At 38.2% G+C, this 24,579-nt stretch overlaps 2 protein-coding genes across 4 annotated transcripts; one reads left to right on the top strand and one right to left on the bottom strand.

Annotated features, from left to right (window-relative positions):
* The first annotated feature begins 138 nt into the window (after positions 1-138).
* Positions 139-22,828, top strand: LOC117208792. The gene is made up of 3 exons (XM_033450155.1): positions 139-199; positions 6,898-7,023; positions 21,853-22,828. Exons 1-3 carry the CDS (start codon positions 139-141, stop codon positions 22,020-22,022), a joined length of 357 nt encoding a protein of 118 aa, XP_033306046.1. The 3' UTR covers positions 22,023-22,828.
* Positions 12,161-19,714, bottom strand: LOC117208827. Of its 3 annotated transcripts, none has more exons than XR_004487776.1 (2): positions 18,888-19,714; positions 12,161-12,541 (listed from the first exon to the last, which is right to left on the bottom strand). XR_004487776.1 is itself a non-coding variant. In XM_033450231.1 (2 exons), exons 1-2 carry the CDS (start codon positions 15,363-15,365, stop codon positions 12,499-12,501), a joined length of 399 nt encoding a protein of 132 aa, XP_033306122.1. In that variant the 5' UTR covers positions 15,366-15,427; the 3' UTR covers positions 12,161-12,498. The 3 variants fall into 3 exon arrangements, 1 of the variants encoding a protein (XP_033306122.1); XM_033450231.1 differs by lacking the exon at positions 18,888-19,714 and adding an exon at positions 15,010-15,427; XR_004487777.1 differs by lacking the exon at positions 12,161-12,541 and adding an exon at positions 16,476-17,793.
* Positions 22,829-24,579: the final 1,751 nt, after the last annotated feature.

Genomic DNA, 24,579 nt, shown 5'->3' with positions numbered 1-24,579 from the left:
CGAAGAGATCCGATTTCCAATTTAGTAAAATTTGCCTTACAAGCGCGATTTTAATCTCGAAATCAAACAACTCGATCGATCAAATATTATTGCCCAATGCAAGACGATGTCTAAACAACTTTACGCCAGTATTCCGCAATGGGCAAGATTTTGCGTAATTTTGGAACCGTGTCGATGACCTTGTCATACTTGGCTGTAGGTAAGGTTATGGGTGAGAAGACCTTGCTGAAAACTCGCTGGCGACAGAGTTATTAGTCGCTGTTGAAGCGTCGTCGCCTTAATATCAGATCGCCTTTTCATTCCTCTGTAAAGGGTCCGCGTGATTGCTTCATAAGCTCGAACTGTTGGCAAATACAACCTTCCTCGATTCGTCAGGCGTTCGTGTAAAGGGCGATGTCGCGACTCTTGAAGAAAAAATGCTGATTACGAAGCAAAGAAGAAACCTTGACCCACCTGTGGCGAGACAACGAGGAAACCTTGACCTGTCTGTTCGAACGCACGGTTGCGCGAAGACGAATGTGGCTGAACGATTCGTCGACGTATCGCGAAATTATTGATGGACAGACGGTTGCACGGTTCGCGGACGATGCGTTGCAACGAGCCAGAGAAAAATGGAACAGTGTTTAATCCATCGAATACGAGTACGTTTTCATAAATTTAAAAGTAAAAAAGTTCCCTTCAAACGGGGGGAAAAAAAAGAAGAAAAAATGACAAGGTTAAATGCAATATCATCATCGATAGGATTTATGTCAATAAGCGAACGTCATTTCGAGATACAAGGTTTTATCAATTCCTATATTTAACACACACGCTCGTACGTAAATGCAAATATTTATTTTATAGAGAAAGGTACAGCATAAACGTCGTAGTGAGAGTGGCAGGAAAGAGTAGAAGAGTGTTCAGCTCTTCGAACATGTTCTTCGCGTTTGTATCTTTTCTTTTCCTGGAATATTTTATTCGTAAAAAGCAATGCAATATACCAGATACTAAAATTATATAGAATACCGAAAACAAATATTTCAGAAATATTTATATTTCATTAATATCTATCGATATAAGACATCTGTTTAGGATCGTATATACCTGAGCAGAGTAGCAGGATGATATTACAAATACTGTTCTTTAACTGTTACCTTAGAATCGAACGTTATACGTGTCATCTACTTAAATAAATTTACGTAACAAAACGAGGAAATTAATTGGAAAGATAATCGATCGGTTTGGCTTCCGAGAAGCTCAATTCGGGACAAACATTCGATGAATCCATCGTCAGGGGGATAAAATCGGCATTTTTTTCGCGGGGGGCGGTTTTCCTGTGTTTATTTCTGGATTGCCATTGAAAAAGATGCAACGGTGAAATTGTTTTCATCGCGTTGGTCGTCACGAGACTGAATCACTTGTTGAACAGGCGGCGTAAAGTGCACGCGGTGCAACGACTATAAACAAAGTCCTAATATAACCACGTGTTAAAGTATCACAGGGTTCGTTGAACCCAGCTTCATTACCGACAATCGAGTTCGCTTCAGCGCACGTGTCTCTGATCGTAACGACGCTATTTCTGCCTCTTGTTTCGTCGTACATGCTATCGTCGGTTCATTTAGTCATCACCGAATTTACCTCGAAACACGTGTTTAATTGCCGTCTTAACGATCCTCCCACTTCAACCAGAACGATAGAACACTAAACTGAGAACTATAGTTTATACCTTCTCGTTCATCGAGTGAAATTTTCTATGTATTCATGTATATCGAATTTCTTTCCTGGAACAATAAATCCCTTACACTTTTGGTTCGTTGGGATTTTGTGGTTTTAATCCTCGCTACGTTTGAGTCACAGCCGACCGTAATAGTTCAAATTAGGTTTTTAGTTGTTTCGTCTTTATCAGATTCTAGCAAGATCGATCGACTTCTTTCCTGTTTTCGATAAGAGAACCTACTTAATTCGATCGTTCGTTTTTTTATCATTATGTCGATTTTACGTTAAAAGACAAGTTACGTAAATGATGAAAACATGGGAATTAAATAAGTGTTGATTGTAGAATATTTAATTCGTAATATTATAATTAATTACAGATTTTACGGTAAATTTTCCTCAAAATTACTGTGAATTAAACGTATAGTATTATTATAGTTTTGGATGCAAAACGGCAAACGACGCCCTGATCAGGAAAACAAAGAGTACAGTGCACTGCAATGGGGCTTTTGACCGACGACAAGACTGCTCTTTAATTGAGATTCAACTCTTGCCGCGGATAATCGAGTGAGTCAGCGTTTGCAGTTGTCTATCTACCTCCCTTTCTCGTCTATAGGAATTCCAGTCTGACGAATCGATCGACGATGAAAGCAGAATAGAATTTATACTAATCGATCGAAACACTTGCCGTGGGTTTTCGTCGTTCGTCATGGATCGTGTATGCACTTACTTTCCCTTCCGTTTCCGCTGTTTCATCGTAAATCTAAATCGTACTTCCGATATACCGTGACTATTCGGTCGCTTTTTTTTTTATAATTCTACGAATGTCGTATTTTTGACTAGTTTCGATAGTACAGGTACGATATCTTTGTCTATTCTGTATTTACACTGATTTCATTATTACACATTTTCCTTCGCGTATGAGAAATATCATTTTTACACTTACAATTAGCTGTTTCAACGCTACTTGTTACTCGTGAAACTAAGTTTCTAATACATCGCAAACTGTGACGAATTTTCTATCAGTTATCAATTAAATATTGCTAACGAAAGTTAATAATATTACGCCAAGTCTCTGAATATGATAGTCACGATACGGAAAATTGCATTGGTATACCTTAACAAATTTAATAATGTACGAAATACATGTACTAACTCGCAGGTTGTTAATTAATCGACAAAGTTTAGTTTGTGATTAAGCAAGTTTCAATTTCACTGTTCTATCATGTTCGTTCCAACGTGTGTATATCATGCGTTCTTATTAACATGTTCGCTTGGCGTGTTCTTTTTAAAGCGTTCATTTGAACGTATCCATTACGCGCATTCGTTTTATTGGCAATAAATTCACTGATTTTTCACAAGAATGCCATTCTATTAGCTGCACAATCGTTCTGGCAGAAGGTGGACGCACGATGTATTCGCTTCAGCTAACCTTGGAGGCTTGAAATCAATGCGAGTCGCATTGTTCGTTCGAGTAAGCAGTCCGCGAGACCTTGGATCCGCCTTCGTTCTCTGAATTATTAGGGCAACAAACGTCAAACGGTTGATTTTAATTGGTCAGATAACGCGATTGAACGAGCGCCTAACGCTGACGGTAGCCTCGTTGAATTTCCTCGACCGAGGTCGACGATCATTTAATACTCTCTGTAATTCTAATCTTTCCATTCTATCCGTCGTTTCGCCGTTGTTTTCTCGTTTTCAACTCGAGTCAAGAAACTTGAAGATAACAATCGAATGGGACGAGATCTGAAGTCAGAATAAAAATTCAAATTTCCTTGCTACAAATTATTCTATCGAATCACGGTAATTAAATTACGCAATTTATTCTTCGTTTTGTTGTAGAATTATTTTCATCCTCTCTCTCGTTCTTACCTTTTCCATTATTTTTTTTATACAGAAAATCTATACTCTTAGAATAAGAAAATATAGTAAAATATAACGTAACAGCGTCCTTGATTGACTAATCGGCAAGAACATCAAATCAGAGCTGAATTATGGCTCCCTTCGGGAGTTAAACGATCTTCGGACAATGTTGGTCCGTAAAATCGGTTTTACGTCTGGTCTATTCGAAGGACAAGACGGGAGAAAGAAGTTGAGGCGAGCGATTCGATGATATTAAAGAACGTCGAATTTCGGGATACTGACGCGGATACAGCAAGGGCGGACGGTTTAAACATTCTGGAATTCGTCATTCTCAGGGCCGTCTTGTACTCGCGTCCCCTTCACTCTTTTCGATCGCCGATCCAATAGTTCCTGGTCGTTTCCCGGTCTCATTGGGACACACAGTGAAAGAAATAAGCGGTCGAACGTTCACGATCGAATATAGTTTGAATCATAAGCGAAGCTGTGCCGAATTTCCATTCGATCTTTTCGACATAATACTTTGTCTATTTTTACATCCTATTTTTTTTTGTGGGTCCTTCTCGTAGTCCTGGATATTTAGAAAGATTTTATAAAAAATTCTGCTGATCTTAAGGAACGCGAAGTGATACGACAAATTTGAGATTCCAACGTGGAGGAAAATTACGCGGCGAAAGGGGAAAAAGGAATGCTGATTCTATCGAAAATGCAACGCAATGCATGTTAACCTTCGATTGATATTTTTGGGTCATACGTGATTCTCAACAGTATGAATTACGTTTAGATTAGATTAATCGCTTAATTTTAGATATTTGATTAATGATAATTTTAGGTACCTGATTTTATTTTGTGTAATATATCTTACACGATAAAGGCCATAAAGATGTATTTAAAGAAAATATGAAGTAATCGTTGTTTTTTAGATCCATTGAAAACCACGGTGGTGTACGTGAAGACTTTGAGCTTCTAAGACTTTGAATTCGGTTGTACATGAGTTTCTCCATATATCACTTTTAATTCCATAATCAATGTATAGTTACGACTCTGTCTTACGCCACGATACGTTTACGCGACTGGGAAATATATCGTCAATTTTTTACAATAACAAACACAGCACGTTCTCTGCTTTACAAGAATAGTAGAAGTAATCCGACAAACGTCACTATGATTTTTCAGCTTTTCCTATGCGATATCCAATTTCAATTTTATGCTCTTGCTCGTTGAAGAGAAGACAAAATTCGAATATAACGTGCTTGACGAGACTACGGTTAATAAAAAGCCAAGCTCGTGATATGAAATGACATTTGAAAAGCCGGGCCTCCGTGTCGTGGGAATGATAGAGCACAAAAGGTTTAGATAAAATGAAAACGTTTAAACACGATAATGAGGTTAGTTTATAGCCTAGCTTAAACTGTTTAACGTTCAAAATGTCCATCGTCGGATGTATTCTCAAGGAGAATAAAATTAAGTCCAGACACGTGTACGGCTCTTTCTCGTCGAAAAATCCCAGAGAGTAAGTCTAAACAAAAATTCACAACGAGAATTTAACGACACTGCTGACGCTGACGAGAGCAATTCGTTGATTCGCCTAATTCCCGTTATAGCCAACCTTGCCCCGGATCGCGTCTCGACTCCTCCGGGCTAATTCGTATAATTGTTTTTAACAATAGATTAGACACGGGAACGTGACTGGTCCATGTCGTTGGCCCTAGCTGAAAGTTCGTCTATGAAGTATGCGATACATGCGAATAAATGCTGCTTAATCAAATTATACGTTCGTTCGTGTAAATGAATTCGTGTAGCGTCCCTTTAACCTTCTACGCTATATTGAGTCTACAATGTATTGAGTTACGTAGGTCCTCTTGTGATTTTTAATGAAATATTCTTCTTAATCTGTCGAAATCCTATGGCATTTTATTTGTCTATTTTTTAAATTAATAATTCACCTTTATTAAGTATGTATTAGATTGTCCGAAAAGTGTCTTTCTTTTACAAGACACGTCTTTTACAACGATGCACCTTTATACAAACATGAAACCTAATCTGTCGAACGCTGTGATCTTTATTTTGATAGAACAAAATGGATCATACGTAATTCGATAAAATAATAGAAAACGGAAAACGTTGTGCATCTATTATTTCCTTATAAAACGAAAGACACTTTTCGGACGACCTCATACAAATTTGAAGAGGATTAAGGGGTAATGACAAAATGGTAGCCGAAGATGAAGAACATTCGTGATACTGCGTTATGACTTTTATAACAAAAATAGAACAACCGACAATGTTAATGAAAAGGAGATGATTTTCCAGGCTCGAAGAAGAAAATTTAGTGATCCACTATTTCGGTAAAGAAATTCTTGAAAGAAAGAAATGCTATTGTTGTACGTAAAGGAATATGAAGAATCTGTAGGAAAGGAGTCAGGAAGAAGATGCATACGAGTTACAATTTACACAGAAAAATATATTTGATTCTATGAAATTCGACAAAAATGTCGTGGTCCTTAATTTTCTAAATTATACATTCTTAATCGAAAAATCGCTAGAGAAATCGCGCGCGTTTCAAAACGTCCCTCCCAGATTCTTTCGAAATTCCCCAGCAACTTCTTTTCCGACGTCCCACAAGAATCTCCAATCCTCGATCATCTTTCACGATTGCCAAAAGATCAAAAACCATTTCAAATATTTGGATTTAAACATCTTCGTTAATCCTGTCGTTACCTTTTCCCCTTCGCGTTTTCGCCCTATCAGAGGTATCTTTTGTTCAGATTTTTCAGATTTTCAACACACATATTATGTACCAAAACAAAATCATCAAACGCTGTCTACATTTTAATAACAATTCGGATCACATAGAACAGTACTGTTGATTTTGAAAAAATTCACAAGTCGTTTAAAAAGTTTGAATTCGTACTTTAACACACGCGCGAGCGTTAAATTCAGATTATTCGGGAAGAACACAATCGTCGTAGATCGAGAAAAAACGAATGAAAACATCTTTTTTCTTCCTTCCACGTTTTTGCTGACTTTTCCGTTCCTCTCTTTTTCCTGTCTCTTTTTCTCGCTGATCGACGATCATCCGCAGTTTTTACCGAACGCAAATACGTTGTCTGAGCGCGTGCGGCCGAGGTTGTAAGCTGTAAGGATCAAGGTTAATCCGCATACATGCGCGTGTTCGCGGCTCGCGACGACTTTCAGCCGCGTGTTTACAGTTATCGGTTAGGTACTGTGGAAATCTCGGTTTATCGAGCCGCGTTCTGCCGTAGCAGCGAATTAACATTTCAATTTCGACCGCTTACGCCACCGCACGAACCCCTTTTGCCTTTTATGATAAATCATTCCTAGTGTTTGTTCACGAGGATCGTGCGGTAGAGGGCGAGAGAGAAAGTTGTTCCCTGGAACGAACGTTCACGCGAGGATTTCTCGCCGATTCGACCCAGTTCAGTTGTGAACATCCATATAGAAAAGGAGGTAAGTGATAAACTGACGGCAATTCTTTGATCGTTGGTTGAATAGGTTTCTATGAGCGAAAGTATGATAACTTAAATATTTGTGATCCTTTGATGGTGCGATGGAATAAGGAAGGATTCAGAATGTTCGTCGTTTCGCAGACTTATTTTACAAGTTCGAAGAATTATCTTAATTTGACGATTAACGAAAAACTATTTCGGAGCGTACAGAGGAAATAGACGATTGCTGTGAACGCATAACGAATAGATTCTAGGAAACAATTTATCATTTTTCTAATTCTTCATTCTTAAAATTCCGAGTCCTTAAAATTTTCTCTTGACAGTTTCCATGTTCTTCTAACACTGGACTGAGTTTACAAATATTCCCAGTTGCTACACTGTTGAAACATTCTTTTATAAATAAAGTGTCTTGTTTATCCACACGTAACAGTACATAATAATAATAATAATAATAATAATAATAATAATAATAATAATATATTCGATGTCAATGTATATATACACATATTGTATATACACGTATATAAGAAATAACTGGGTCATTATCATGCAGATGTAGTACAATATCGAAGGTTATAACAACTCTGTTTCATTATTCTGAGAAAAGCTACGCTTAATGAAACCAAATGGACGACGTATTAGACATACCTTCAACATAAATAAACTCTAAATCCTTCCACGGAAGGACAAGCACACGCTGTGTGAAACGTGTAGGTAAAAAAATCGCGTGTAATCGTAGATAGAAGCGTAACGAGGAAATTAGGTCAATGACGAACGAATATCGAAAGGAGAACGAAGCAAACGAAGAAAGAATGAAAAACTGGCTGCGAAAAACCGAAGGAAGAGACAGTGGATTGTCGAAGAGGAAATGTCGCGTCGCGATCTTGAACCGCCTAATTCGCCTCGCTGTTCTGGCATTCTCGTCCTCGATGCTTCTGGTATTTGAATCGCAAATGGAACGGCCGCTTTCCTCGGTTTAGACTACTGCCGTTTTCTGTGTCAAGGATACGAACTTTCGGTCAGGGTACGAAAAGCCGGTTCATCTTCGATGACTGCACCTAAATACCCTCGCTTATTAACCGTGGCAGAGGACGCCGTGTCGTTTTCTATCTATAGAGTTCCATCTTATCGGAATAGGTTCCGTTTCATTTGACGTCGTGAAAAGGCTAAAGAGAAGTTGCAAGGTGAAGGAAGTTTGCCATGCGTGTCCGTGGTCAGATAAAGCTGAATAGATTCGGCTAAAAGCAGATGAAACTTTTGAAATGTTGATTCTACGTTCTTCACGGCGGCAGAAAAAATTCAATCGGAAACGAGTGATCGGCGAGTATCGATCTTCAGAACACGTTACCAAGTATAACGTTAGGAATTGTAGAAAAAATTGAAAGTTTCGTATGAGATATATTGGGAACTTTTGACAATAAGATGATCATTTTTTCGTCCTGAATTCTTCGTCGTTTTATTGTCGAATCGATTGTTATGAAATTTTATCAATAAACGAGAATGAAATTGTCGAAGGTTTGAAAGGTGCAAATGAATAAGCGCGAATGTCAAAGTTCGGCTAATAATCGTTGATAAATTTTATCAGTAAGGAAGAGCGAAACGCTGAAAGGGATGAAAGATGCAGAAGAAGAAACGTAATTGTCATATTTGTGGTATTCTTTCGATTGGAAACGTTCTCGTCAGCGAAGAAGCCGTTCATACGATTCGTCAGCGACGCAATGATAGCTTGATTTCGCGGCCTGCACGCTACTTGCGATAGAAGGTAACGTTTAACGCGAACTTTGCAAGGTTTCTGCTCCTTGACTCGTCAGGCCGCGCAGTCCTTGCTGACGTTGTGACCGTAAGTGATAACCCATTTCTCAATACTAATTTATCTCCAATGAGAGAAAAAAAGAAACCTCGTGCACGGATAAAATACGGTGCTTGAAAAAATTCCGTCAAAAATATTAAATGTAAGATAGTTGGACAGATAAACGGCAGTCGAGGACGTGCGCAAGTTCAATTGCAGGCGCTTGCAAAACTTTGTTTGTGTTACACGTACACACGTACGTAAGTACGTGACTCGAGAACCGAATTTTCACCCGTTTCGACTAATTTTCTGAACGATAAATCGAAGAAGCTTTATACGTTCGAAGTTTAATTCCATTCGATTCGAAAGATCGAATTTTCTTTCATTCACGAATCATCAAAAAGTAGACAAACTTTGACAAATTATCGATTGATTCTGATCGATTTTCGGTCGATTTCTGTCGGTTTACGCAAATCACTGAAGAGCGAAGCTGCCGCTTTATCGCAGCAGCCCATGAATTCGACGAAGGATCGGAAAGATCGAAATTATTTGTAATTCGTTATTTCGTAATCCTTTCCGCGTGTCTATATTTGTTAAGAAGTAAGTATTGATATATTCCAGAAATATTATAATTCCATTTAGAACTACAAATGCTCACCAAAGGATGTTTTCATTTACTCGAAATGTCACGACAAACGTTTAACTTATTTGACATCCTTCTATATCACTGGTTTTGTCCGGTGATCATACGTAAGCTCGCCACATATAATTCTAAGACATCGGTGAAAATTCCGCGGACGAGCTTGCACAGTGCAAAGCTCTCGAATTAATACACTCGGACAAAGTGATTCTCGATAGTGTAATGGACTACCGCGATGGATTCTATTTGCGGCAAATTGCATTATCTAGTGACACGTGGTGCGATGACGTGAAATGGAATCGATAAATCGTTGCTCTGCCGGCTGCCGCGCGACTAACCATCGATCGTTGTTTGCTCGAATTACATGACGTCAATTGACCGCGAATATTCGGCGACGTAGCTCGAGGAAAAAATTCGTTTATCCTCCGAGCCACCCACATCGAAATTCCAACAATGACAAATTTAATCAAACTCGATATTCGAACCTAACGACTACGTAGCTTGTCCAAAATTATCTACAGCAAAGGGAAAATAGGGAAAGCTGAAAGTTCTTTTTTGGTGCCTAATTTTATTTTCTTATTATTTCTTGCGATTTTTTATTTTGCATCGGTTGCTAATAAGATTTGTATGAGATTTTATTAGTTTGATATTATTTACACGTTGCTGTATTAAATGATGGTTTCAGGGACAAAAAATTGTGGAGATTTCGAGTATAAGAAGTTTATTCGGCGTTATATCGAGCACAATTTTTCGAGCTTTTAATATCGTAGCAGATAATGGCTGAATATTTTTTCTAGATTACGAATTCTTATTTCTTTCTTTTTTCTATTTTAAAGAATTAACGAAAACTTCCACTGATACAAAATGATAGTTTGGATAACAAGCAATCGTTGAGATTTGAAAAGACATATTCATGGGATGTGTTATAGAATTAAACTATGTCGAATATACAGGGTGGTTGGTAACTGGTGGTGCAAGCGGAAAGGGGGTGGTTCTACGCGAAAAAAGAAGTCGAAAATATAGAATACAAATTTTTCGTTCGAGGGTTTGTTTTCGAGAAAATCGACTTTGAATTTTCGTTCGGTACGCGTGCACTTTATCACGTCTCGTTATAACGGATCTCACTGTAGATCGCCAGTTACCAACCACCCTGTATAACGTTGCAATTGTTCGATGTCGTCAAACATGACAACTAACAGCTAGAAATTATTCCTCAATTTCAAATTCTTATTTCCTTAAATTGTATACACAGGTTATTCGCACGAGATTAGAATCAGCTTGGTACAAGGTTTTTAATAATCTAGGTTGATGATTTCAGTGATAAAAGACTGTCAAGGAATTAATATCGATCTGAGGAGTCATATTCGTGGAACGTAATATGACATTAAACTATGTCGAACTCGATTATGTGTGTGTTTGATATCGTGTCTAGCAGTAACTTAGCGTTCACGATATACATCTGGTAGAGCAGCGTTGATTCTCTGACAAAGTTTCAAAATCCATTGAAACGAACAGCAGATATTAAAATTACTATAAATAATTGAAATTAATTCAATGTTTCGCTATTAACAATCTTCTTCTCTATTATTTCGTACATTCTATTCGATTAGAAAATTGCTCGTTCATGTTGAATGATGAATATGACCTAATTGTTTACAGTGTAGTATATCTTCTGATGGATTTCATTTCGAAATGGATACACCTTGTGAAAGGATTATTAACGACGAAGAGATACGCGAGCTGTGTGTTCGACTGCAAAATTTCATTTTTGAAATGATTCTCAAGGCCTTGGAATATAAACTCGTTTTGCTGGAAGGTGGCCGTTTAATGTTTCTCGTGATCGAACGATCCGGAATTTTCAAGCCGGAAGTAATTAAATCTGCTTCTTAATGATACACACGCTGCTTTACGCGCGTGTACGAAGAAATATCAAGCAAGGTAAACGCTAGAGAATTTCTACGTTGAGCTAATAAACTTTTTATGCGATTCCGATGTAGATCAGCGAACTTATATCATCTGGCATCGATATCTGTCGATATTAGTCGACGTTTTCTTTAGATTATCCACACGCGATTCTAAACTTACATCGATACTGAGAAACATTTTTTACATAACTCGCGTAATCAGCGCGATAGAATCAATTTGGTTTTGATGGAGAAACAGTAGGAATAATATTAGGATGTGTGGTAACGAAATTTTAACGAAAAGATAGCGGATAAACTTGGTAAAAATTGTAAGATAATCGCCAGTTGAGTGGTCTTGGATTCAAGTTTCCCTTGAAAGAACTTGTCCATTCCTTTCGACACGAACAATTAGCATATCTCGGCCTCTTCTCGAATTTTGCTATGTTCTATTGTAGACTATACGTGTTAACAGTATATGCGATCGATATATTTAGTAAATAACGTTATAAATAGCAATGTTCTATAGACTTTTTCTAATAAAAGTAGCTTCGTGTTGCAGGTGAATTAAAGAAAATAGATATTGATCTTTTCGTATCTTTTATTTATAAAATGTACTATTTTTAAGTATATTAATAGGAAATCTTCTTAAAACTATTTGAAGTGACCACCTTATGTAACGTCGATATACAGGCGATTAACAAAATTTCCGACCTGTTGTTTTACAAAACTTCATGATATCAACGTTTATCGGAAAAATCTTAGAAATCAAGAGGAAACAGTCATCACTCGATAAAGTAAACGGCGCTCTGACAACGACATAAACAATTCCATATATTAATAATTACATAACTTAATGCATATGCAATCGATTTTATACACGTGCCCGGTTAACAATGTATCAATGTATTTCAATGCAAATAGAATCGATTCTACGTCAATAATTAGCAAACGATGACAATAATTGCGATTCATTTCCAACTGCAATCCTTCGTAATCATCGTGCAGATGAAGAAACAATTAAGTTTGACTCACCAAAACAACTCCCTTCCTACTTCGCTTCTCTTCTCCGTTCTCTTCCAATGTTGTTTGGTTAGGACGTTGGAACGATCGAAACGGCGAAAGATCGCGCGTTTCCGCCTCGAGTCAAGAATGAAGGCTGTCCTTGATACCGGAGTGCCAACAGAAACTACGAAACATAAGACTAAAATATTTCAGTATGCTTGAGCCGTACACGATTCGTATACAATCGACTAGGTGCATTATTGACTGTGTGCCAGACGAGCCTCGATATACGGTCGCTGCCGAAAGTATTTCAACACGCGTTATTATACTTCCATAATGTGGAATTTCAATAGCGCTGCAACGAGGCTCGTCTATCGCGATCAGATTGGCAAAATTTGAAACAAATCTCGAGACGTAAGTTTCATAATGATCATCATCATCATCGTGAAACACTTTGGAAAGATCAACACAGTGTCTGAACGTACTCAGTTACTCGCTAATAATAAGCCACGATGTATGTTTATCTTTGGTACCAATGACATGTTTACGGCTATCTATACTATAGACATACTAATTTACTACTAAATGTATCGTTGCAGTAAATATCTGGTAACTTTCATGTAGATTTCCAGGTCGCATCCAAATTGTGCGAAGCGTTTCGTCAAACCGCTGATAAAGTCTCGATACGTTTTACGTAAAACGCACGCATAAAAGTTTTCTGTGACGTTGAAATACTTCCGTGAGCCACTACTGTACGTAGAATATCGCCACAGGTCTTCTATTCGACGCCGGCTCTACCTCCTTTAAAGGGTGATGTACCGCTTAAACGAGCATCGGCGTATTTAAAGTCGTGATATCGATGCGATGGCTGAATAGAGGAACAATGTCAAGACCTTCGATTTTTACGACACACACAAGAATTTATAGAACGTCGAGGGAGAGACAGAAGAATAGTCTACGGGGTGGAAGGAGAACGAGATGATTTGCTTTTGTCGAAATACGCGGTACGCGGGGCTTCAAACTTTTTCTAATTGGAGAATCGTCATGGAATTTCGATTCGTTGGCATAAATAGTACGAGATGCCTAGTAATCGAATATAAAGAAAATATAAATTTTTACGAACAACAAGCAGTTAAAATGGAATGCCATTTCGTGGTAATAAATGTTGTAGAATGTTTCGGCGATTGAACGATAATAGAATCATTTTTTTTTTTTTTTTTACTAATTATGAGAATTCGAATGAAATTTCCCTCTGGCAAAGTAAATGATGTAGGAAGTGACCTTGGAATTTTCGTTTGTTTCTTTTAATTTGTAGTTTGTTTATCAGGTAGCAACATCGAGATTGAAAGCGATATCACGGATAAAAATACGTGTCTCGGTGGAAAATTAAACAACGCACGAAACTCGAGTCAATTAAATAAGCCGCCTAGCTACGAGATGAACCGACCGCAACCAGTCTTGTCTCGTATTATAGGCCGATTAGGTAGAAGTCAGCTTCGAACAGCTTTAACAACACCTTCGCGCACACGTTGCTTCTTTTCACGTAACCTTGCTGCCATTATCTAACCAGGAAACGTCCTATTGACTAATATTGTTTGCAATACCATTATTATATCATCGCTGAGGTGGTCATTATTGCGCAACTTTGCTGTTGCTGATACCTGAACGATATACCGCGATATTTATCGAAGTTTTATTGCTCGTTTAACGTCGTTCTATTTGTTTTTATCGCTCACTTTTGCAAATCTGTAATATTGCTCACAAGAGAGAGAGAGGGGGGGGGGGGAGAAAATTAAAATAAAAATTATCCTTTTCACTTTTTAGTTATTTCATTTCTAGTTGTGTGTGGATCTATGATCCATTTAGTTTCTTAGAAATAAAAGCGAAACGAATAGTCACATAGACAGGAATTAAAATAAACAAAGGTTCGTTTTCGAGAAGAACGTGGATCATCGATGAGGTATGCGAGCTTCCGAGTAAGAATGAGAGAATTCAGTCCACTTTCTTGCCAGACCTTTCCTCTAAACTAAATTATTTATACCATGGATACGAGATACTACCGAAATACTAGAAAATTTCTTGTTCAGAAAATATATTCAACACAGAGACATTCAACAAGGAAATCAATCTACGAGTGTTATACACATAATCATGAGGTATAGCACAATCTACGACCTAAACTCTACGATAACTTCAGTAGATTTTAATGTCCTCCTTTAGGAAGCTCACATCAACCATCTGCCAACTACCTACTAACCAGTACTAGCAAAGTAATGTACAAGCACATAGAATCACCGTCGAACTTTACAAATTACGGTGCTCATAAATTTCATGAGAAAATTTGCTACAATCCTTTTAGTCGCTCTTAGAAGCTTATGTCAACATTAATTTCGCTACTCGTCTCATATTTAACTTGTGTAGAAAGCGCATCTATTGGCACGTCGACTCGCTGTTCTACTTTAAAGATATATAATGTACTTCTTACGAAAGACTTCTCAACAATTCCAATCTGTTGCAAAGGCGTGCACAAAACTAACCAAAAATATTCCTCTAAACCTCGCTCGATCCCCTTTAAAAGACATCAAGAGCAATCGGAACCTCTTGCATCTGTCTCGTACCACTACTTTTAACTTTAACCTGCTTGAAACGCACCTACACAAAATTTGTTGGCACGTCAGACCAATGCCTGTCCTCTTCTCCTTGCCGCGACTTCTGTATCCCTTTGCTCCCTGTTTTCGCATCGATCCCGACCAATGCCAAGAACGGTTGGTTCGATCTCGCGGATCGCCCGTGACCCCGGCTGCACTTTCCGCGCGCAACCCCCGTGCGGGAAATTGCGATCTCACCTTCGCTCGACGGCAATGCCAGCCAACGACCTTGGCCTTGCCCGAATAAGACGCAGCCTTGGCGACCAGGCGATCGATGCGACCGCCACCGCCAGCCGGTGCAACTGCAGCCGGGGGAACTGGATCCGAACTGGTTCTCACGTGTTCCCGGTTTAGATGCATCGCGTGCTTTCGTCGTATATGCCACGTCGACCGGCCATCCTCCGATCTCGAAATCCGTGTCACGTGTCCAACACGGTGGCGGAGACGAGTTCCGTTTTCTCTGCCCCCTCTCAAGGCTTCTTGTTGTTTCCGTCTGCTTCTTAGGTTCTTTCTTTAGAGATAGTTTCTTATATCGAGAGAAGATGAAACGTAGCGTCGGTTTCGAAGCTTTGTGCAAGTGCGGTGACTCAACGATACCAAGACAGACGCCAAGATATGGGGAATTTATTATTTCCGATTGGGACAATTGCGTCGGTAGGTTTTTTGCTGAGTGGTTGAGTTAGGCTTAGAGGATTAAGGGAACTCTTTTTATCGTAGGAATAATTGTAGATACGTTTCTTAATTACACTATGTTAGATTTACGTCGCGTTAACGCAAATTTTCATTTAATCGTTTCGTTCAGCCAATTTACAGTTTGCCATGGGGTTTCCATCGTAATCGCGAAGGGGAATTTCAGAAATTTGGTCAATATCTGTTATAGTTTATTTTCCTCCGTGCGGATCTCGCAATTCGATGAAATGAAAGAGAAACTGCAGTATTCGACGATACTGTGACAAATGATTTTTTCCAAATTATAGAAATTGTTCTTGTGCCTCCGGTTTATGTAATGCGGTTCCGTGATGTGTCCAGTATCCTTACGCGCGTTCTGTAACTCGATAAAACAATAATTTACTTTCCTAATGAAAGTTAATGCGATGATTACGAATTATTCTATCAGAAACAGAAGAAATGAAATTTCTGTACGTTCAGTGTTAAATTGTTCGTGTCGCGTTACAAATAACGAAGCTATCGTATAGGAAATTGATCGAACCATGAAATTGACACACAGGATAAAGGTTAAACTCTTCTTAGGAGTTTCATGGATCGAGTCACGATCGATTGTTGTTCATTGGATCGATTACTGTATCTTACTCTTATTCTATATTTGGATTTATTGTATAGGTGTGCCGTGGCGTAGGTCAAGAATAATTTGGCGTTGATTTCTTCAGATTTGGCTTGCGAGTAGCGTAGTATTTTCAGTGATCCTTCGACGAAGTGGAAACAACGAATCGAAAATATTCTATTCCCGTTTTAGCTTAGTTTTATGTAACGTGATTATATTATTCACAAACTGTTGTCCCGGAAGAATAGTGACATAACCGCGAAAGAAGTAATTTTCTAGGAGATTAGAAAATTTTATTTAATCATACCTGTATTTAAATAATACAAAACTGTTTGGTATTACATAATCTTGGAATCAAAGGAAATTGCATATTTTAGTTAGTTTTTGTTTCATTAAAGATATTAAATACTTATACAATTTTACAGTTCCGTTGTTGATCTTTCAATGTAATGACACGAAGAATAAAAAAATGAAAGTATAAAAAGCTACATTATAATATATTAGTAAGTAACAGTAAACAAGTAGTACGTATTTTAATAAATATAACAAGTAACAAGTATCATAGAATAATTATGAAAAACAACAAGAAATAAACAGTAGTAATAATCAGTAATTCTGACAATTCCTATTTCCCCTCTCTTCGACCAGAAATTACAGCTATGAAACTAATCTGCCTCATAGTATTTTGCCTGATCAGCGTCGCAACACACGACTGCTGGATCATCGTAAACCGTCAGCGAAAATCCACGGATCAGCAGAAGATCTCTACTACTCTACTTCTCGTCGAGAATCGCCCAGTCCTCGTTTTCGAAGAGTTTTTAATCAAATTGCATAATGTTATGCGAGATGCGATGACGCGATAGCGATCTTCTCCTATTCGCGACACGCGGTATCAGTTCTTCCGGATAATTTTGCACAAAATGCGAACGCAATACCGACGTTTACATTTCAGATTCATGAATAGAAACGGTATACAAGGGGTTTTATTTCAATCTTTCCACGATATCTTCAAGATTGATGGCCAATGAAAAGAGTATTTCAAACGAATGTTAACCTATACCGAGGGAAATCTGATATAAGGGATGTTACGGGAGATATATGATTTTAATTTACGTGAAATATAAAACTCTCAGGATCGGCTCTGTTTTTTTATTTTTATTCTTATATAGTTTTTTACAACGTTTTTTTTCTATCAGAATATATACATGTTCCTCTCGTATATACGTACGTACACGTGGAAGCAAAGCTCGTAAAAGAATAAATTCACAACGCGTCGACTATTTCAGATAAAATTTGCTTTAGAATCATCCAGTTATTTCTAGATGCATATATTTCGGATTAATTGCGTTCTAAGGAAGTAAAGTGCCAATAAAGTGTTATGTATATTTAATTTGATATAATTATTATAATTCATATACGAGTCGTCTGATGGTAGAGATAGGAAGATATAAATCTTTCAGAAATAATTAATAAATCCACGGAAATTTGTATTGAATCTGTCGAATCCTGCAATTCGAAAAATTAAATAAAATTTAAATAAAAACTTCCATAATACAGAATCGATTGACGTTAGCGTGCGCGATTAAAAAACTGTCTCTTCGTGAAAAACAGAGAATATAACTTGTATTAAGTCGCGTTATTCTCCTTCGTTTATTGTTTAAGAGAGAATCTATCAGAGAAGAGTAACCCTGAACCATTTATTCCGTGTCAGCTTTGAATTAAAAATTTCATAATCTCGTTTTAACATGTTCGTTGTGTAAGAATATGAATAATGTTAGATTTTGAAATGCAATCGAAAGGCGAGGGCGAGCCAATCGAGAACGCGATCGATAATGATAAACACGATTACGCGTGTCAATAATTTTCAGCAATATATTTCTTATGGTTGATTAAATCGGTATACGAAACTCGTGAAGTTACCAGGCTACTAATTACAGTTGCACACAAGCTTCGTGTATGTTGTAAATTTGTATGTATTGCGGGACGCGTGTTTTACATGTTCTGGGTATCTTCTGATAAAACACACGTGTAAGTACAAAATGCTTGGTAATTTTGAAGCTTATATTTTAGCAGCTATAAGACTGGTATTCTTTCTTTTAAGGAAAACGTCAGTTACAACTTAATCTTCTGCCGAGGTTAAAGTTAACAGTTCCTTTGCACTTGTGTGATTAATGCGAGCAAAAGGTGATTCCAACTGCAAGCTGTAGTCAAGAGAAACGTGACGCGTTATTTGTGACGAGATATCGAGATTTCCTGTGTTTCATGCGAGTTTTCACGCTTCGCTTTACGGATGACGTTACACGCGCAAGTCGTGCTTTGTAAAATTCCAAAATAGTCAGAAAGTACGTAATGTTGTAACTGATACAGTGTAAAGCATCGGATTACTTTATTCTTCAAAAATGTATTCCCGGGTTTCTCTATTAAAACGCAACTTTACCCGCGATCTTCTCGAACGAAGGGTGTTTTATCGCTCGTTTTACGTTCCCATTAAGCTTCTCGAATATCTACTATTCAAAATTACGCCTAACCTACAGGTAACAAGTTTCCACGCCCAATAGCTTACCCTCCAAAAACATACGGATTCCTCTATAAAAACTCACCTTTGCTCACGTCATTCTCGAGTTAAAGATTCGATCACTCGCACCGCGTTTCCTCTAAACCTCTCAATTAGCCGCTGTCCAAGGTTGCATCGAATCGATAGGTAGAAGATTTACAGTTACGGGTGACGCAGTTGCCGGTTGGCAAGAGACGAATTACCTCGTAATTCCGCGTTAAACGGCGCCTTTGCTCCACGTAAACGCGTTCACGAGCACACATTCCTACCTCTACATGTATTGGCCGTGTGCATTTATATGTGGAGAGCGAGAAGCTCGGGCGCACACGCGAGCTGAGCTGGGACATCTCTCTTCTCTCCGCCGCGGCTCTTCGTAGGAAGGTTCCACGGCGACCGACGACGGGTGTCGGTGGCACGGAACGCTCGACGTCGACGTCGTACAAGGACAAGGCCACGTGGTCACGGGCGGCTGGGACGGACACGTATACAGATATATCGGCTACCAGTCATGCTACGCTGCCACCACCACAACAGGCTCGCCTATAATCGACACCGTTTACCATCTCTGACCTCTCCGCGGACCGCTACCCATCGTGTCGATCCAAACCAATCGAAATCACAGGGATAAGCCTTGTTATTTTCAAAGACTGGATCAATTTTCCCAGGATTATTCGCGTTGTACGCGAAGAAAGAAGTTTTGTTGACAAATCGTTCGAACTTGGTGATTCGTAATCGATCTCTGGTGTCCTTAGACGAAATTATATCAATTTTCTAGAATTATTCGTGTCGTATGTACAAAAGGAAAACATGTTGCTACGGCCTCTAAGAACGATGAACTTTGCTGTGTTTGTGGATGAAATTTCTCGACGGTCATATCCGTTTTATATTCGCAAAGAATTTTATCGACGAATCTTTTGAATTACGTAATTCTTATTAGGAGGTCTTTGAGCGTCGTCTGTTGTATATTACGAAAGAACTTTTTTGACGAATCGCCTGAGTTTCGTGATACTTATCAAGAAACTTTAACCATAGCGAGTTTCGTTATTTTCGATGGAAACTGAATTTCTTTCAAGTTTTCGAGGATTACCTGTGTTTCATATTACAGAAGAATTTTATCGACGAAGCTACTGAATATCGTCGAGCTTTGTTATTCTTTTTTTTTTTTACTGGAAATTGGAGCAGCTGTTTGAAAGTTATTTGTGTTACTTACTTGAGACAATTTGACACGTAGAAGAAGAGCGAACTGTTGTAGAATCCCACTTATTTCGGCGAAGTCTTAATTGGTGTCAATTAACTCGTTTAGTTTCTCCCGTTAAATAATTGTCCCCCCTATATTAGTTTATAAGCGTTAGCGAGAAACGAACCGAGATTTCGTTACATAGTAATAGATATATTGCCAGTTAGAAGACGGAAGGAGAATTATTGTATATTCTATTTTTTAGCTTTGTTTATATTATGATAGATCGTAGCGCAACTGTCCGTGAATTTGACAAAATTAGTAATCGCAACGACTGTGTTGACAATCATTGTATAATAGAGATACTACGACTTGGTTACCGAATTACGTACAGTTGCCGCCGTGTCTGATCTTTACGAATCTATTTCACTTACAGCTGAATTACACGGTCACCGACGCGCTTCAAATATCTGTCACGTGTTATCGCAGAAAAGGACGATAAAAATAAATATGACACTAGTAGAGAACACTTTTTTTTTCACCAACGTAGAATGGTGTATACTACACGTAAACTATATACTATACGTGAACTATATACTACACGTGAACGTTCCATACGTAATTCTAACGTTCGGTGCTATAATAGAACATCCATAAATATCCTGCGCCCAGGTAATCGATACTATCCCACTGCAACACAGTTTCACGTATAGTGCCACAGTGATACGTACAATACGATTTAATTATGTGCCAAACAATAGGAAACACAAAGTCATCCTCTTGCATTTCGTGCTTTAAATTTAAATGTTTCATCATTTGAGATTTGTTTTATCAGGCGCAATGGAAGTTTCTTACGAGTCTATGCTGCTCTGTCCTTTTGTAACTTCTCCTTTAACCGAGAGGTAAACGTTTGTACTGTTTAAAGTTCTCGATGATTCTTACGATTCTATTAATTACGAGTAGTCGTGTTCCAAAGTTGAATGTATCTCGGTTGGTCAAACGATCTCGTTCTAAACGAAATTTTTATTGGACCTTTGTTTAACGATTGTCTTAAAGTCGATCTTCCCTGTAATATCGTACGAATGTTGACTTCGTGTTAACGTTATCAATTTATCACGCGCGCAAAACATGTTCGCCTCTGATACATTACTCGGTACAACAGGATCATTTTAATGGAATTTTCTTTATCATTTTATCATTTTAATAGAATCAATTACCGATTTTTAATAATTCCAATAATTTCCTCGCCAGCCTTTCCAAAGACATACAATAACAAATAAATTATATTTCTATGAGTACTCAATTCCAATTTTCAAACAATATTCCTAACCATTTCTAGCGATTAAATTCATTGAAATATAAAATTCAATGAAATCAAATCAGAACACTCTCCCTTTCAACTTATCGTGACTTATCTACTTATTCATTTCTTAAAAATTGTCTCATAGAAATAATTTTGTTCGGCAACGTATAGCGTAAAATGTGTAGGAAAATGATCTCCACATGGAGATTGCCCCATTTTCCACGCATCAGTGCTTTTACACTTCTTCCTTTCTCCAGTAAACTGAATGCAACTTCCTGACAACTGCGAGACGTCGACAGACCGTATCAGCGCGCAAAAGTCGCGTTTCTCGCACCTATACCGCTCAAGGACCCGGGCAAGGAACACGACGAAGATCATACTATTGTCACGGCCTTGAGAGACGACGCACGTGTACCCGCGCGACGTCTCGCATCGGCCTTGAAATTTGTACGGATCGACAAGTTTCGTGGTGGCCCCTTGCCGCGCTGTTACCAGCGCCTACATTCATACAGAGATAATCTTTGCTTACAGGAGCTGCTGGAGCGGCCGATAACAATGCACTTTTCACTGACTCGAGTCTTTGCTATGAGACGCTGATTGCGTCATCTTCCACGTATCCTCGTGGATCAAAGATGTATCGGAGACGGCGAAACGGCACAAGTTATGCTTTTGAGAAAAAGAAAGACGAGAAGACATGTTAAGTTGGTGCTTCTTATCAGTTTCGACGATTTATTGGCCAAATCGTGAACGAAGGTGAAAAATGGATAGTACGTGGAGTTTCGTCGATTTTATGACATAGCGAGGCGAGAGTTGGTGTACAGAGTCGATTTCACAAATAGCATTCTATATACAAGACGCTCTTCTTGTTGTTTATTTTTTTAGGAAGTGTATTCTTTGATATATTTTCCTCTTTCACCGACCACGAATTAATCGCAATTAAATATGAGAAGGTTATGCCTAGACCGCGGTGAAATAATATTTTGAAGAATTTCAGCCTCTTTGAATCATCGATTATTTAATTATTGAATTAATCCTAATTTGCATAATATCTCTGTATAAATTACGCCTAAAGTTTCCTAATTTCTCCTTAAAATAAAATAAAATATAGAAAGTGAAATGAATACAAGATAAAAATAAAATAGCTGCCCGTTCCAATAACAACATGTAGCAAACGCGACAACACCGAGGTTTCAGAACGGTCGGCTCGCATCGCTAATCGAGCTGCGCCACGCTCGCTTTAACGTTTTCACGTACGATCTCTGACGTGTCCGGTGATTACATAAAACGGTTCTGCCCTTGTCCCCTCTGGAATGATCGATTGGTCTCGCGTTTTCTGGCCGCGGATTACCGCGACCGCACGCCTCTAAACGGATTCTTTGGCGGCCAGCGTGGAAGGTTATCTGGCCGAGTGTCTTTATGTACACGTACACTATCGTTCGTAAGCACTGTACAGTTTGCACAATTTCTAGCAACGGTATTCGAATTTCATTAAAGTGTTACAAATTAACGATGAATTAGCATTTCTTGCTTTCTTGCCAAATCACGATCGTAATTCGTGTATTAATGCGACTGAAATTTAATTGAGAAATTGCGAGACGCGAGGAGTTTATCTGCAAACGACGAAATAATTCGACCAGTTTTATCAATTACAAACATTAATTTCGTTAATGCGCAATGCTTCTCAAAATCAGTTTAATCCCGTCGAAATATCCTGTTACGTACCAATGACAATCCTAGGGAACAAAATCGTCGATCGTCGATTAATCCTGCCGAATTTTCCCACTCATTTTCGATCCAATTATATCTTTTTCTTTTTCGCGTTAAAAAATATCTCAAGCTTGAACGAAATATACAAAGTTTGTTATTCGTACGCATGATTTCTCCTTTCAATGTTAAACGTCTCTTCCTCTAAACCGCTAGAAATCCTTGCTGATTGCTAAAATTAGATTGAAACGTAAAAATTCGAGAATCGCGACAGAGCTACTACACGTTTTGTTAGAAATAAGCAGATATTCAAATATTTTTGAACGATAATGTATATGGTAGCAACGTGTGTTGTACGCGCGTGTGTGATTTCGTTATCGAGCGCGATATCAGCATGATTCAGCGGGGACGAGTTCAAGTACGGATCCAGAGCGTCGACAGATCTTAACCTCGAGTAACGTCACGATCGATTTGATTGTTCGACCGCTTCGCGGAAACTTTATCTGCGGACTTCCTGGCCTTGAGCTTCGCCGCTATTTCAACTCGTGGACGCTTTGATTGCTGATTTTCGCATGGTTATCGTACAGACGTTTCGTTTCTTATTGACACCGATCGTTAAGTTTCTATAGCTCTCGCTCGTGGATTCTTCGGTTTCTCTAGGAGCTCGAGCTTCCGCTTTTTAACCTTTAACTGTTTATGTCTCGATAATATTTTGTGATACGATTTCTATCAAAATACTGACAAAATATCTATAAGGTAATATTTCTTTCGAGAACGTTATCAACTACGTATTTTTATGTATTCGTGTGCTTTTAAGGAGAAAATGGACCGATGTAAAGGAAGTAGATCATGATGTTTCCATTAATTTATTAGTTTTTACTAATTTCTTGGAGTTAAGAGAAACAATTTTTATTTTTATTTTTTTGGAATTTGCTTTTTAACTTATTTGTTAGATGCTTCAAACGACTCGTGATGTAAACTTATCAACCTGATGCCAGAAGCCTGGCTATCCAATACCGGCCGATATTCTCCCATTAACGAGCTTCACGTTCCAATTCCCACTCTCATAAAGATTCATCTCCGAATTACACGGCCAAATAAATCAACAACAATATATACAAACACGATTTCCTAAAAACACCACTTGCCCCAGTTAGAAAAATGATATAGCCTTGAATTTCTCGTAGAGAAACCAAACGTGGATTCTGCATAGACAATAGACATTCGATTCTGACGTATGAAAACCTTCTGCCTTAGTCTCGTGCAAATACGTGTACGATCATTTCCATAGTACGCGATTTTATTGGAAATAGTGACGTAAGATGTATCTACCACTTGGACAAATTTGCTGTTGTGACGTTTAAGCACGTTGAATTTTCAGAATAGACGACATCTCACTCGCAATTCTTTCAAAATCGATTTACACATTATTTGTAATAATTGGATTACAGATATTTATACAAATTCATATTTTTCCAAATAGTAGTTAAAAAATAAATGGAACCTAGATAGACAATTGTCTTATTTGATAAATATTATAAGAGGTACTATATT

This window comes from Bombus bifarius, unplaced genomic scaffold (genome assembly GCF_011952205.1).
Source record: "Bombus bifarius isolate JDL3187 unplaced genomic scaffold, Bbif_JDL3187 scf7180000008162, whole genome shotgun sequence".
Classification (NCBI taxonomy): Eukaryota; Metazoa; Arthropoda; class Insecta; order Hymenoptera; family Apidae; genus Bombus; species Bombus bifarius.
The sequence above is the reverse complement of the archived record's forward strand: the minus strand, read 5'-3'. Positions and strand labels throughout refer to the sequence as shown.

Bases quoted from the DNA above. Each gene is read 5' to 3' on its own strand.
- LOC117208792 (XM_033450155.1), top strand. From the start codon at position 139: ATGGGCAAGATTTTGCGTAATTTTGGAACCGTGTCGATGACCTTGTCA. The intron at 200-6,897 runs GTAAGGTTATGG...AATCATTCCTAG, and splicing joins CTTGTCATACTTGGCTGTAG to TGTTTGTTCACGAGGATCGT. The intron at 7,024-21,852 runs GTAAGTGATAAA...CTTTGCTTACAG, and splicing joins ACATCCATATAGAAAAGGAG to GAGCTGCTGGAGCGGCCGAT.
- LOC117208827 (XM_033450231.1), bottom strand. From the start codon at position 15,365: ATGCATCTAAACCGGGAACACGTGAGAACCAGTTCGGATCCAGTTCCC. The intron at 12,542-15,009 runs GTGCGTTTCAAG...TATGTTTCGTAG, and splicing joins TGCCAACAAATTTTGTGTAG to TTTCTGTTGGCACTCCGGTA.